General features: G+C 39.8%; 1 protein-coding gene across 7 annotated transcripts in view; it reads left to right on the forward strand.

Annotated features, from left to right (window-relative positions):
• The window catches only part of BEND5 (BEN domain containing 5), a 952,584-nt gene that overhangs the window by 507,348 nt on the left and 428,817 nt on the right, over nt 1-16,419 (forward strand). For 5 of the 7 annotated variants that reach the window (XM_057401794.1, XM_057401790.1, XM_057401796.1 and 2 more), the window contains exon 6: nt 975-1,014. In XM_057401794.1, the coding sequence (XP_057257777.1) occupies nt 975-1,014 (40 nt within the window). The remainder of the gene's footprint in view (nt 1-974; nt 1,015-16,419) is intronic. The other 2 variants (XM_057401795.1, XM_057401791.1) reach the window with 1 other exon arrangement.

The following is a 16,419-nucleotide window of genomic DNA, read 5'->3' on the forward strand; positions in this document are numbered from 1 at the left end:
AAGACAGTAAGTTAGAAAGTGCTATGAAGAAGAGGTAACAGTTTGTGTGATGGGGAAAGCTTTGCTGGTGATGGAAAGCTGTCAGCCCACAGAAAGGTGGAAAAGAATGATAGTGATCCAGGAGCACAAGAATTTCAGTGGCAGGCTACAGAGGTGGGGAGATCACCTATGAATGGGACCATACAGTAGCCAAGAACTTTGGCTATGTGTTACAAGGGGAAAGGGAACATCAGACATATCCCCCCATCACAAAGGCATTGGTGGGATAACTTGTTCCAGGCAAAAAAATTTCCTCACCTTTGTGTAGTACAGGTTGGTTTGCCCTGTGAAGGTTTGCAGCCCTTCCAGAAACCGGTCTTCTGCTTAAACTTATTTGCCATAATAACTCCCTGTATTCTGCTATCTGTACAAATATCCAGTGATGATCAAGTCTGGCAAGCTTTTGGGGTGAGGGATATCCAGTGGCAATGAGATCTATGAGCTGAATGCGCTCAGCATGAAAAGAAGCTTTCCTTTTATCAGTCCTGAGTTTGTCTAGATCCTCTTACATGTCTTTGAAAGGTTCACCCCAAGGCAATATAATTGTGTTTGATCACATACAGGCTATGAGTCAGTGATTGATATGAATAAAGAACTTTGAGTTTCTTGTCTTGGTTCCTTGTCTCCTTCCCTGCGGAATCAGAAATCACTTTTATAAATATGTCAGTCCATCTGTGCTTCCAGCTATCCATTTCAAGTTCCAAAAAAGAAATAGTAACACTTTATAAGTGCAAATAAAAACACATTAAAAGGACTGAGCGAGGGGTTTTTCTTCGTCATAAAGTATGTGTGGATCCCATCCAAAAGAGTTACTGTGAGCCATGTAACTTGCAATTAATTCTGCTATAAATGTCAGAACACTTACTTTGCAGGTCTAAGCTGACCCACTAAAATTAGTCCCCTTTTAACAATTCCTTTTATAATTTGTTTTTCAGCAGAAACGGCAGCTTGACCTCCTGACAATAACCAGCCCTGGTAAGTGAGCTCTACCGCACGGCTCTCTTCTCTTTTCTTAAAGAGATGGTTGTCTAAATGTGTTTTTTCCCCTGTCTCTGACATGCAAAATGAAAAACACTGTTCCCCAGAAAATCTTTCACGTAATAACAAGTGACAGCTATATTGTGCTTGGCAAAGCCCCGGGCAGTTATCCGTTCACAGAGCTGCCTTTTCAGACCTTTACTCTATGAATTTGAGTGCTGATATTTCTTTAAGCCTCCTGGGGTTACAGTTAGTGGTATATCTGCAGGGCAGATGCCCTCGAATTTGCAATGTGTGTTCAAGTATCACAGAAATGTGAGTTTGACTTTCCTTGGTGGCAAAAGCGAGCAGTTCAGGGAGTAAGGAGACGGTGGCTGTCTGTGCACATGGTGGGAAACAGGGCAGAGAACCCCAAAGTAAGTCAGAAAATATTTGGATAAAATTAAAGTTCTTTAAGTGATCTGCTTCATAATGGCTTTTGTTGTTTGCCTACTGTAACAACCCAAAATGTGTTGTATTGTGAAAGCATCGGGCTCTTTGGCATAGTGAGTTTCGAAGGTCTCGGCACCGTGATTGAAATGCAGGTCGTTTGAATAGTGCTTCTCTTTGATCTCAGCTCTTAAGGCTGGATGGCTTTTAATTTATTGCCATTTTTCTGGCTCAGTTTCTTTCCATTAGCTGCTACAGAAGTTTGCTGCCCACCAGCTTCAGACATACACCACGCTTGAGTGGTGCTACGTTTTGGTTAACTCTTTCAATTTTTCAGATGTATGTATGTATTAAGCTTTCAGGTTGGCTTTAACTGAGCCTAATGAGTTCTGGCTTTAACTGGGAATAATGCGTTAGCAGAATGAACAGGTGTTATAGGAAGCGAAGAAAATGTGACACACGTTTGCTTGGATAACAATTTTGCATCAATAATTGTTCTGACACTCTAAATGTAGATATAATCTGTGACATGGTTTCTCCTTCACTAACCTTGTTAAAATAATAAGAATTAAAATAAGGAGGAGGAACACTTTGTTGGGCCAGATGTTTGAGGCTATTGGCAATTGCATCACATTTTTGCATGTTCACTTTTCACGCAGTTGGCAATTATGTTAATGTATGCTCAGGGCATTTGCTGATAAAAGCAACAATACACTGTGATACAGCCATTGTCACTATTCTGACTAACTTCAAGGACAAACATGGCCCATTTTTCATTTTTTCCTATCTTCAGCATTCCCTATTTCTAGAGGAAAACAAAAAAAAACTCTGAAGGTCTTCATTGTAATAAACACTCAGGTCTTGGATAAGGGTTCCAAAGGCCACAGACTCTGTTTTAATAAGAGAAAAAGAGGGTTGGGGCCCAGAATAAATACAAGACTTTTCCATAAAGCAAATTTATGATACCTTCCTCGTAATTTCTGATACAGTATTAACTGGAACAGTGAAAGGGTTGGCTAAGTTGAGTTTGTTCATAGATGTGATCATAGTGAGTAGCTATCACTTCAGATCTTTCAGTTTAATAAAGCAATCTACTAAATCAACAGAGCAATTAGTTGGAAGGATCAAAATCGCTTTCAATAACTGTGTAGGCAGACAGACTACATTAAAAGGAGGAAAAAACGCTTTCCATAACATGCTTTTTTCCGCGAAATGCAAGTTTTGCCCTTTGATATTTAGCCAAAAATCTACAATCATTAGCTACACAGGAAAAAAAAGAAATTGTGTCAGGATTCTATAATTGAGTACCTACAGTTTTGCTTTCAGTCAAGGTATTTTCAAAAGAAGCCTGATGCTGGATCAGACCAAACTTACCTAAAAACCTCAAGCTGAGAGTTTTCAAAGAGGCTGGAAAAGTTAGTCACTTAATTCCTAGTAGGATTAGAAAATGTCAACCTGTGGATTAAAGGGACTTGTTTGGGCCCTATAAATATAGAAATAAAATAACTTATAGTCTTGAGGCTTTTATCTCTTTTTGGAGGCTGCAGCTTTAAAATATGCCATTCTTTGAGTCCTAGCTCTAAGATCTGACATCAACACTCTGCTTTTATAACGTTGTGGTATCGGTTATGATGGCTGAGATCAGCTATAATCACTGTCATCCCTTAATGTGCTGATTCAAATTAGGGACTAGGTTATTTATTTGCACCTGTTAATCCTTTGGGACTTGTTCCTCTTCTCCACCTTGCCACAGGCAAGCAGCCCTCATTTGTGGAGGAGGTCACTCGGCCTTATTTATAGTATGAAAGTCCTCCATGTGTCACAAGCAGTATCAACCACCAAAGCCCTATTGCTTAATTGTAAGAATAGACAAAGGACTTAAAAGCCAAAGGTGACCTTTGTGATTCGCTCTTCTGTCATGACGAATACCATCTTGGTTTTGTGTGTGTGTGAAATTCTCAAACCTTTTTTCATATGTTTAGTCAAGAGTCACTTGGTGATCCCTTGCAGGTATTACAGCAGCTCTTCTCCATATGCCATTAAAAAAAAATCCAGAAATTCATCAGCCAATTAATGAGATTAATTGCAAGGTAAAATAATGCCATTAATGTCAGTTAAGGGGTGCTGTCAGATGACAATTTGTGGGATGGAAACCTTAACGTTACCACACGGCAGTTATGCTGTTCCTTGGGGCCAGGGCTGTTGCATGCTTCCATGGGAATCACAAATACGTAGGTAGCAGTGCCTAATCCTCATGCCCTGAATACTCGCCTATCACCTATTGCCTTACTCCACACAGCTTCCAAACACTGAGAAATGTGCGTGTGGCTCTGCAGAACGTGTCTGAGCAGGTGCTTGACTTAAAAGCACGTTTGTATGTTAAACTGAACAGGTATAGATCATTAATGTGTAACCTGGACTGAGGGCACTGGAAAAAAATGGGAGGTGGAGGGGTAAGGAAAGAAAAAGGAAGGAATACAGAGGGTGAGAGCTGCAGCTTCAGCTACACGCTTTGTATGCAACATACAGAGCTGACCTGGTCCAGTGCTCCTAAGAAAACAGCTATGGAAAGCTCCACAACATGCCCCAAACTGGAGGAAGTCTTTGCTTTGCTGCCGGTCTCCAGAAACAGCCAGACACCAATGATGCATAAGCTGGGAGCGAGCCAGACTCCCTCATGCTCAAATATATTCCTTTGAAGTTGCTGACACCCATGTAAAATGTGGAGGGAGTTCACTGCTCTGCGTTACTGCTGAGTAGCTGGAGGAATGTTAAGTTAAATCTATCAGTGCTCTCGCCGCACTCCTTTCTTCTTGCCTCTTGACACGTGAGTTACAATTACTCTGTAACACGCTGTATGGTTCAGGGTGCCAGAGTCAGAGCTGATGTGTGCAGTGGGATGGGGGAAGGATGTTAAAACTTGATTAGTAGCTGGCAGGGACGTGCTGGCAGGGAGTGGGGCGTGATGAGATTTAAGTTTGGGTAATTTAAATTTTCTTTAAACTTAGTTTTACCTCTGAATTTGATCCAAAATGGTTCCTCAACAATTTTTTCTAGTCCAGTTTTAGGACTAAATCTTCAGGTGGTTTAGTTTGGCCTTGCTGCACAGAGGAGCAGAGGATCTGCCCTGAATTTTTATGTGGTCGTGTTCCTGTAACGCGTTGAACATGCGTATACAATCACATTGCATTTAGTGGTAACAGCTCAATAGCTGCAAATAAAATATCCCTGTTTCCATAGCTTTTCCATGGAGATAAAGCTTTTTGCATCTCCTGTGTTTACGATAATAATACAGCTTTCCAATTTCTCCTCTCAGTAAGGTAAGTTCATCTCCCACTGAAGTATTTTTTAATAATTGATACCATAAATGGAAGTTTGTTGGAAACTATTGGCTTTGAAAATAGCTAACGTGATATTATCCAAGAACCATCAGGAAAATTCTTTTGAAATTCTCTTTGATTCAGCCGTCCTCAGGGCTTTATCCTCCTCTACCAGTCTCTCTACTGCCAATTTAAAATAACATTCTCTTGAAATCAGTGCAATGTCAGGAGAAATTCATCAGCACCGTAGGTGCATGTTTCCCAGATGTATATAAACCTACTACATTTGGCAGCAGTAAATTGATTGCATTTAAAAAACCTGGGGTAGTTGAATATTCCATAGTGCCCAGCTTGGCTACAGAGTGGAATATAAAGTATTTTAAGTTTCTTTCATTCTGTTTTCAGCGCAGTGGAGTAAGAGCTGACTCCATAATTCCTGCCTTTTGCTTACTTACTTTGCCTCTGACCACATTAGAGGTTTACATGCAGGGACAGAGCAAGATATTCTTAATCTCTGTGAAGTGGCATTGAGATTTGATCAGAAATGTTAATGGCTTTTTTGTGTGCTTTCCCCTAATCTTTAAGCTTTTACACTTTTAAACAAGAGAAAAATCCTTGATTTTAAAAGTATTTATCAGACTCATTTATGTGGTGAAATATTCTCCCTGTTTTAATATCATCAGTGCTGCACGCTCTAAAAATGTCCCCAATTCATTAATTCATGATATACTGCTACCCTGAATTCTTTTAAGGTGGCTTTAGTTTCTGCCATACATATTTTACTGCTTTAAATTATGGATATAGGACTCTTGCCTAGTTAATTTCCTCTGGTTAGGAAAATATATTTCTACTTTCCTGGCATTGCATAAAGTGATATGTGGGATTTGCTATATTTTTTAGCTGATTAAGTTCTGCATTTCTACATATTACTGCTTATGAGACCCCAAGTAAAACTACGTAAGGGAAGGAGAAGTTTTATGGTACATTTCAAAGTTTCATTTAACTATAAATTCCACCACTAAGCCCTGCTACAAGACTTTTCCATTACCTTCCTGGATAGTCTGGCTATCTACTTCTTTCTAATTGAAGCATGAAAGTAATATGAACTCAAAGTCATGAAGCTATAAGACAGGTATTAGTAAAAATGATACAAGGTAATAAAATGTGACAGAAAGTTGTTTGCTGCTAAAACTCTTTTTGCTAGTACTTATTAATTAAGGGTACATTGATTTTGTCTAAATATGTGTCAAGGGATAGCGTTTGAGTTTTTAAACAGCCTAACATAATTACTGTTCCTGTTTGTTGGTGAAGCTTCACATGATGTTTTATCTGGAAACGTGGTAGAGAAATAAATAATTTATCTTTCCAGTAATAATTGGTAATGCTCAGTGATGGAGTGGAACTATTTCTCATATCACTAAGATGCTGGGTGTTAATCCAGCCATTGTCTCAATGTAAAGCAATAGTAAAATAACTTGGGGGACAGCACCTCATTGCTCAACAAAGCAATAGACCCCAAATGGTTTGTTTGAACCCACGGTAGAGGAATTTCTCTACCATACAAATATATGCTAAAGTCTCAGCAAAAAGGGAAATTCCCATGTTGTCAGTCTTATCTGAACCTGAAAGCTACAGGAAGAAGTTTGTTCTAGACTTGAAACCTCAGCAGGCTGATGGACTGACAGAGAGCAGAGAAAATGAGGATTTTCTTTTGTATGCCATTAGGTTGGTTTCAGCTGCCCTGAGGCTAATTAGGAAATTTTACTGTATCCAATTGCTCATCTTTACTGTATGTAAGGGCTCTAAGAACTTCCATTTGCTGTGATAAGGAGAAGTAATATTGTTGCTTGTAATTACTCATTTGTGCACATCAGAACCTTCCTAATCCTTACTTATTCCTATTTGCTGGAATAACAACTGCTACATACTCACTGAACAGTGTTGCTGTTTCCACCATCTTTTCCCTGTGAAGACAGTCTTCACTCATGTCCCAAGAGAATAAGTCCACTCTGATCTTTCTGCTTGTTTCCTGACCTATTCCCTATCAGTCTCCCCAAACATCACTTATATCCATCTCAAATATCACAGTTTTGAGATATATTGAAATGACACTTTTTTGATCCGGTAATGAAATGGGAATTTTTTTTCCCATTTATTTGCAAAGTATTTACTTTTAGTAAGGCCATTTCATCCCTACCTTTGCATTTTAAAAAACTGACCTTTTTTTGGATACATGTAGAATAAGTGATATTTGCAAAGTCAAAATAAGACTGCAGAGATGATATTCTAAAGGATAATCCATTACTTTTGAAGAAAAATATCAAGCTTTTCCACAATACCTTATTATTATTATGGGTCACCATGATGTTTCCATGCACCTTGGCATGTCCCTTTAATTGGATCCTTACATCTGAAGGTCCGGCATAGTTGCATTGAAAGCTGACATTTCTAACTAACTGACCTTTTCAGGCCCAGTGACACTCCTATAATGATTATCCTCTAGCATTGTTTGGACACAATACCACATACTTCACAGCACATAAAGAATATGTTCTTTGAGAACTATTCAAAATGCCCAATCTCAAGTTAGCAAAATGAGAAAATTGGGTGCAAACATTCATCAGAGTGTTATTGTGCAGGTATCGATTTGAATGCCCTTTCATTTCTCTGGCAAAAAGTGTTGCATTATAGAGCTCTAAATTAACTTCTGTTCTGTTTTTTTTTTTTCCCAGTAAGTATAAAAAGGTCAAATTCATTCATAAGGCTGAATAGATTTGCAGGATATAAGCAATAAGATAGCAATCAACCTTCAAATAACCTTTAAAGAGACAGTATCTTTTCTTATGAACAGTAATTGATCTGCTCATTAAGTCACTGCATACTCTTTGGGGCTCACCTAGGCAAAAATGTATAAGACCTGTGACGAAAGGATGTCAGCTAGAACAAAACAGGAATAAATCCTCACTTCGAAATATGAATATTTTACGGCTTTGGAGGGGTGTAAAGTTGATGAAAGGATTGACATTGCGATGTGAATTCCTTGACTTGACTGTTACAAGGCTGAGCGAAAAAGACATAGAAAAGACCTTGAAGTGTGAATTTGGTATTGGTGAGGACAAAGATGATGGCATGTTCATACATGCCTGAAACCTGAATACATCTTCAGTTTCCCTTCTGAATTTAGTGACTAATGTGGGAGGGTGATCATTGGACTTTGCCTCTGGTCAATGTATGTATAGGAGGGAGTATATATAGGGAGCCTGACTTGCCACCGTGCATTGCAGTCCCTCTTTAAAAAGCCAGATTATCAATTAATGGCTTTCTTTGCACTGTAAGTGCTTTTTGGATGTGTGGGGGGATTAATACCTCTGCTTATGCAGAAATAAAACCTGCGTCCAGCTTGTTGTAGCACTAATTCCCTGACTGCAGCCTGCTCTAACCTTCACAGGGTCCTGGGTTGTGTCTCTGCAGCTCCTCTGGTGTAAATGAGAGCAATTAAAAGGCTGCTGGAATGTTTTTCAAGGAAGTGCTTTTTAGCCAGACTTGCTTAAAGAGCTTGGGTTGTCGATTGAAGATACCAATCGGAAGATTAGTGTTCTGTCCATGTCCGTATTTCATTTCTGCATGTAAATCCACGTTATGTTTTTAGTATTATTTTTATGAATTGTGCATACACTGAGGACTATCTGTGCATAATTGATTACAATGAGTTGTCTTGGTTTTTATCTTTGATCAGACTTTTCAGAATCAGCAAGTATCCCAGGTGACAAGGCTTCTTATGCTGTAAATGTTTGCACATAATGCTTTCTGGTCTACTTCACAATGTGCAGAATGAGCATCTGGCTCATTTAGAGAGAGTGAAAATGAGCAATTCCATGCACAGGTGTATTGTGCTCCTTCGCTTTTTGTGTAAGTGTGGGGAAAACATAAAATAATCTTTTCCTTTTCTTTTCTCTTCTCTTTCCTTTCCTCTCTTCCCCCTCTCTTCCCCCTCTCTTTCCTTTCCTCTCTTCCCCCTCTCTTCCCCCTCTCTTCCCCCTCTCTTCCCCCTCTCTTCCCCCTCTCTTCCCCCTCTCTTCCCCCTCTCTTCCCCCTCTCTTCCCCCTCTCTTCCCCCTCTCTTCCCCCTCTCTTCCCCCTCTCTTCCCCCTCTCTTCCCCCTCTCTTCCCCCTCTCTTCCCCCTCTCTTCCCCCTCTCTCTCTCCTTTCTTTTTTCTTTCTTTTCTTCCTTTTCTTCCTTTTTTTTCTCTTTTTCTCCTCCTTTCCCTTTCCCTTTCCCCCCCCCCCCCCCCCCCCCCCGCCCAAAACCCCTTTCTAGAGTATCAGATGTTTTTAGAAGGAATGGAAATCTTTCAATTTGCAAGGGCATCTGTATGGAAACAGCCTCTTCACTTAGGAGTACTTTTTTCTGATTGTTTAATTATCTGCTGAGTGACCTGAACATGACGTACTGAAAATCAGTGTATTAAATACCTAGACGATAGCAGAGGATTATATTGACACCACAAAATGGAGTACAGTGCAGAAATGAATGAGCTAGCAGAGACCTGACTAGCAGAGCTGTGCTGCTTGCATCAGACTCCCCAGTGTGGGTCCAGATGCTGACAACCCATGTTATCTGGGTGCTGTACCTGAGATAAATAAGCCCTAATTTTTTGTCATGTTTTTATTTACTGTCACAGTCTTTAGGGTGCTGCCATTCCAGTGCTGCTGATTTGCACCAGGACCTGAACCTTTGCTTGTGACTTGTTTTTTAACCTAGCCAGGCACATACAGCTAACTGTGCTTCATTTCTATTTTAGTAGCACCCATGTATTCCAGTCCACAAGGATGTCATTGAGCTGGATGCATAGTGTGACACCAAGCTGCCCCTGAATAGCTGGTGACTTACATAGACAAAGCAAGGGGCAGTGGGCAGGAAACTGGAAAGAGGATGTCAAAAATAAAAGATAATTTTAACAGAACTGCATTTTGGTTTTGAGAAGCTGCCTGCTACTGTCTTCGTCACCTTATAGACTCCTGCACATCTTTGCTACTCCTTTTCTTCAATCTCTGATTGAAAACAGTGATCATTATACAGCTTCAACAGATGGGACTGAGGAAGAGGGGAGATGGAACTGCACAAAAAGCTTTTTTTTTACCTCATTTGTTTCTAAGAATTGCCAGTGGGCTCATATTTTTGGTATGCATAACATTTCTGTTAAAGCAGTCAGACAGGGTCACTGGGAAACCCACAAGAAAGGATAACCTAGAGCCTTTATTATTATTTTGAGGTTGTAAGTTGGAAGGCACAAAGGAGTTTTTAGTAGAGATTTGAATGAGGAAGGTGTGATGGTTTTGTGAATTCAGACTGAAAGTGCAGGATAACCCATGGTGGATAAGTGACTTGTTCATCACACAGCTCTGTGCAGTGTTGGAGAGAGTCATCTGAGGTGCTGCTAAATGAGATAACATGCATACTATTAGGCAGTAGCATTGCTGCAGTGTCCTTAAAAAGCAGGTTAAAGGAAGGTGAAATACTGTTTTTAACACCGTGGTCTGCTTCTGATGCTATAGCTGGCTGTAGTATCTGTACACGAGTGCTAGGACAGAGAGTGACAGCAGAAGAGCAAGGCAGGGGAGAGGAGTTTGGAATAAGGTCTGCAATGGAGCCTGGGGAGAGCAACAGAAACCATGAAGTCCTATTTGCTGGGCCATACAAATCAAAATGAAAGTAAGTGTGTTCGAAATATCTAGGAGACAGCACAGGATTGTATTATTCTTGATGTTTTTATTATATTATCTGCCCTGTTTCACAGCTGCACCCATTGTCCTTATCCTCTCTAGACTAAGGGAAGGAAGGAAGGAAGATTATCTGTAGAGACTATGACTTTCCTGACCATCTTCCAGGTAATCTCAGAGCAGTGCTAAATTCTGCTGTCCCCTGTGCTACATCCACCTGCTTGCTGCTCCTCCCAGGGATTGTGAGGGTGTAGGTCCACCGTTTGAATGTAAAAGGAATCCTTATCTTGTCACTTAAACCTGCTGCAAATTTGCTTTGGGATGTGATCCAGACACTTAAGCTGTCTCATACTCAGACCAAACCCCTAATCGTTGTCACAGGTTGGAGAAACCTGACGCTGAGAACAACTTCATGCACTGCGTTAGTGTGTGACCCTGAGCTGAACCCCCTCGCTCCAGTGGATGGGCTTGAATTTTGTTATTCAAGTGCTAAAATAGCTTTCTGTATCCTAGGAAGAAACCCTAAACAGTGTAGTTTGAGTACCTGGGGCAGCTGCTTTGGGCTCTGGGCTGGACTGCCTGCAGCAGCACAGCCAAGCAAGACATTCCCATCCCTCTGCCCCCTGCATTTAGGCGCAGGGGATCACCTCTGCCGTAGCATTTGGCTTTCACCCTGGCCACCTGGACACTCATCGCACTTCAACAAATGCCTCTCAAAGCAGGAACCATGGTGCTGCGTGCATTTGTACCTAGCACAAATAGAGATGCCATATAATAGTGCTCCTACTAATAAATATAAACCATATAGATGTCAGGTTGCCCTGAGAATGTATTCTCCCCACAAACCAGGCAGCTCTACTGCAGTGTTCAGGAATTAACTGCAGGAGTATTACTCTCTTAAGGCTTTGTGTTATAGTTCTGTTTTCTTCACCTTTAACCCCACAATGGATTATGACCATACTTTCTCTTATAACTAAATGCTCTTCTGTCCTTTGACAAAACAGATTTGTGTCTTTTCATAGCTTTCTGTAGAGGGCTAATAATACATGGGAAAGCTTTACTGCCCACAGGAGACTTTGCCTGGCTGTAATAATAAGAAATGCTGTTGAAAAGTCATGATCAATGTTAATTCGGTTATTTTTCATTTTCTTTTTTTTTTTTATAATGAAATCTTATACTTTGTACATTTTATCCAGTGCTACCCCATGAATTGCTCATCGGAGAGAGGGGTCATTGGTTATAAAAATGAGTTCGTGTTTGTCCTGATACAAAAGTAACTGCAATATTTTGAAATGATGAATATAAGGGAGGAAAAAAAAGGGAATCTTGGATGTACCAAAGATGTAAATACTGTTTTCCAGGTTTTATGGTTCCCAGATGCCTCCTCTAATTGCATAGCTAACCCCGAGTTTATTAAGTTATTTTCCAGAGTCAAACTCATTTGTAAACATGTTAGAATAAAACCTAAATTTTGAAAAACAAAACCTTTGGATTAGAATTCTGGAGTGATAAATGAACTAATTTAGAATGTATTTGCATGTAATTTACATGTGCCAAAATAGGATTGCATGTGGTTTGTAAATACAGGTCTTGAATCTATTTAACTTTACAGAATAGCACTGAAGAAATTAATTGAAGCTTTAAAAAGAAAAGGTTAAAATAACAAAAAGATGGCTTAAAATGGCCCATGTTTGAATGTGATTCAATGTGCAGAAACTGGTGAGGAGAGATAAGCATGCAGAAAAAGCTGTAAATTCTAGCAGCAACATCTGTAGTAGTTAGGATACTGTGTTTTATAGCAATCCCTTACCTCCCCCCATGGACATTACTATGGCATGCAGTATATTTATTATTCACTTTCTGCAAGAGATGTTTTCTTAGCACAGCCTTAAAAAGTAAGTTCTGTTTCTTTTCACATTCAGACTTGTTCAAAGATAATGCTATCAGCTTCTGTTTGAAGCATCTTGGCCAGTTTGTCCTGTAAACTTTGGCACAAGATAACAGTTTGTCATTATCCTGCTGATTACAGTGGTATCAAAGGATCAATCAGCCGGTACATCTCCCACTTTGCTAGGTACAGTCTCCATCTGGAGACTTCTTGGTCACTGTGAATCTTCCAACCTGAGACGAGGCAACTTTAGAGAGGGAGGAGAAGGTCGTGTAAGGTAATGAGCAGCATTGGTGATGGAACTTGCAGAGTGATGCTGAAGGGGGGGAAAGGCAGGGAGCAACGATCACATGGAGCTGGCAGGATCTTGTCAGGAGAGGTCCAGGTGCTCAGGGGGGAAAGAAGATTCCTGTGCTGGATAATTTCTCTTGTTGCATATGTCAGAAGGAGGCTCTTACTGCATCCCCCACATTTTCCCACCCAAAATACTGTATGTCAAGAGGCAGGATGGGTCATATTGCTTCATAATGCCTGTTGCTTCAGAAACATGCAGGACAGAGGGAAACATCACCTGTGGAGATGTGAGGTAGAAGGTAACATCAGCCATGACAGGTAGCACATCTGGCTTTAGATAACTTAGCTCTGGCTCCTGCTATCAGCGCTGAAATGTATTCAAGGCCAGGTTAGACAGGGCTTGGAGCAGCCTGGTCTAGTGGAAGGTGTCCCTGCCCATGGTAGGCGGTTGGAACTGGATGATCCTAAAGTCCTTTCCAACCCAATTCCATGGTTCTGTTCTGGGCTTTGGGATTAAAGCAGCCATGGTTTTGAGGGAAGAGGAAACTCTTTGGTTAGAAAGAGGTTGAATAAATACAAATTTAAGGATTGAACTTAGTAGTACTGGAATGCATCGCTGGGGTTATCGAGGGAAAGGATGCTTTATTTACGTAAAATAAATAAAAGTATTGTCTTCACATACCAGGAAATATCCTTTTCTATACTCATAGCCTGCCAGCCCCAAGTTTAAAGGTGGCAGCAAAGTGGTCCTGCAATACTTGGTGTAACAGGATCTGTAGAACTCATTGGTGTTGAACCTCACTTGTTTTCAGACTTCACTGAGAATATGGACAGGGGGTAATGGGTTAAAACTTAAACAGGGGAAGTTCTGGTTAGATATAAAGGGGAAGTTCTTTCCTGTTAGGGTGGTGAGGCACTGGAACGGGTTGCCCAAGGAAGTTGTGAATGCTCCATCCCTGGTAGTGTTCAAGGCCAGGTTGGACAGAGCCTTGGGTGACATGGTTTAGTGTGAGGTGTCCCTCCCCTTGGCAGGGGGCCTGGAACTAGATGATCTTGAGGTCCTTTCCAACCCTAACCATTCTATGATTCTATGATTCTAAGTACAGATGCAATGATTTCCCCTCTGAACCCTATGATTATTTTTTCTTTTTCTACACTGGCTTCATTCCATACATTTTCTTTACTTTTTAGACAAGGAGGGGGGAAAAAGTAGGACTGGAAGGGGGAAAAGCAAACTTCTTAGGGTAGTTTGTTATGTACTCACTACTCATCATTTTCCTTGAGTACCATGGAAGAATAGTTATTATCAAGGAGGACCAGATGTTAGAAACCTTTCCGTAATTTTTTCAGGTCAAAATGCTTCTATTTCAATGTGCAGATAAATGTCTCTAAATATTTGCTTGTACTTCTTATCAGTTCATCTCTAGAAGAAATTAATTGTAGCTTTTAAAAAAGGTTTTATTTCTCATTTGGCTATGAGCCATTTTTGTATATCTGCTTTAAATTTTAATTATTAATTAGAATATAATCTATTTAAGTCCATTTAGTTGTCTGTTTCTTCCAAAGGCAGCAGCTGGAAGCAAGAAAGATGCATCATTATATAGATGATAATTTAGTCTCTTATCCCAGGAGAAGACAGTTTCTCAACACCAAAGGTGAGATACACCAAGGGTGAGGTATACCAAGGGCTGGAGTGGAAGAGCCTCCCAGCTTCTGTCCATTTGGTGTTTGATACATAGCATATCATACCTTTATCAACTGAGTCCTGAAGATGATATGTGAGGCTGCAGTTGGCACCAGTGACCAGCTGTGACAACAGGAGTTTTCTCTAATTTAGTTTAATTATTTTTTTGTTCAAATGTTTATATATTTTATCTCTTATTTCTTGCAAACTTTATTATCACTTTCAACAGCAAAAGAGACACTTTGGATTTAAATGTTGTATATTTGTGTATTTAACTCCTTCTTTAACAAGTTAAATGCAAAAAAGAGCCCTTGTTTATATGAACAGTATCTATACGAACAGTTGAAAAGCTGGGCATTAGATTGCATAGCTCACCAGTGTAGTTTCAAACCTCACCCAGCAAACAGCTGAATGACTTTGGAAATCTTCAGTGTGTTCCTGAAACTTTAAATGATACCATTGTGTTGCCTGATGCAGCTTAGTGGTTCACAGATCAATGGCTGGTGAAGCTGGAACATTTTCTCCTGTATTTTATCATATCCATTGTTCATAGATGATCAGTTCCAGAAAGAAACACTGCATCCATGCTGATATTACCTTCAAAATGTTCCCTTGCTGGAGAACAGACACTTAGCCCAGTTCAGATGCATGTGCAAATGCTGTAAAGTTTAATTACAAATATGTTTGTAATATTGCCAGTAATACGGCCTGATTTCTTTTATTGTAACCCAAACTGTCCTGTGCTGTTGTGACATTGCTAAGAAACACAGAGAAGACACAAACAAGTGAACTTTTGTTCTCTTTAGTACTTGGGCAGGCAGCTCAGGCAGATGGTCTGTTTGGGATCCAGAGCCAGAATACTTGCACATTCCTGATTTCCTTAAAATGTGGCTGGCAAGAGTGATGTTCATCTGCGATGGACTTGCCTTGGATGATGAAATCCAGCCAGCCAGCCACTGCTCCCAGGATTATATTTCATTATATAGAATTTCTATGCAGCAGTATTGACCTACCTTTTACCCTCAGGAGTGACATTTAGAGTTATTGCAAATGCCTGCTCAGAGCACAAAAGCAGTCAAAAATGCAGAGTATTTGAGAATATCAGGGAAACTAAAGAACAAATTAGATGTAACAATACACTATTCTCAAAATAGGTGGTAGAGATAGCAGAAGTACTGTGAAAGACAATGGGAATGATCAGTAAAATGGCTTCCATCTGAAAAGAAATCAAGTAGAAATGTGATTTTTCTGTAGGATCTGATGCTAGTGTAAATGGAACTTAAACTGAGTTTCTAAAGTTCATGGGGTTTTTTTGATAGTTAAAAAATGCTGCAGCCAGTGCTGCATAACTGTGTTTTGAACCACATGATGACGGATAAATACAGCAATAAATACAAGTTACTGCTGGCCCAGGGATCATAACAAGTTTATATTCATTAAGTGTGAAGACAAGGCGATTGCAACCTCTACTATGATTGTGAAGGACTAAATTCTCACAGCTGTAGAAATTTCTTGGAAAATATTTGGACAGAAAATGTGCTTTTTTTCTTCTTCTTTTTTTTTTTTTTTTAGGAGAGTGTATAAATTTCGTATCTCCAAAGCCACATCCCTCAACATGAAGGAAAACAACTTCAGCTAAAAATCCATTCCGCTTCAGTGAAACAATGAAGAGAGTATTAAAAAATAGAACTCAAATAGTTAGCCCTAGTAGGAATAGGGGACATAAATAGCTATCAAGTATAAATAGAAGATGGGGGGGTGAAAAAAAAATAAAGGGAAAAAAAAAAAGAAACAAAAAATATAAAAGAAAAATCCACCTGAGCAAAACTAAAAGTTTTAGTATATTTGCTAGGTTCTCTTTTATTCTAAATAGACTAAAACTGCACAGGTTTTAATTCGTAATGACAATGCAGAAGAGGCAGATGTGCTCAGTAAGAGTTTCTTTTGCTTTCTGTTACCTTGGGATGAAATGCTTTCACATCCAGGAATAACTGAAAATGATGCTATTCTACCTCTGTTAGGGATAAACACTCCGAATTCAGCAGACTGAGAGACATTTCTTGGGCA

The sequence above is a fragment of the Pezoporus wallicus genome, unplaced genomic scaffold, assembly GCF_028554395.1.
Source record: "Pezoporus wallicus isolate ANWC-B61680 ecotype Strahan unplaced genomic scaffold, APGP_CSIRO_Pwel_v1 contig_1035, whole genome shotgun sequence".
Taxonomy (NCBI): domain Eukaryota; kingdom Metazoa; phylum Chordata; class Aves; order Psittaciformes; family Psittacidae; genus Pezoporus; species Pezoporus wallicus.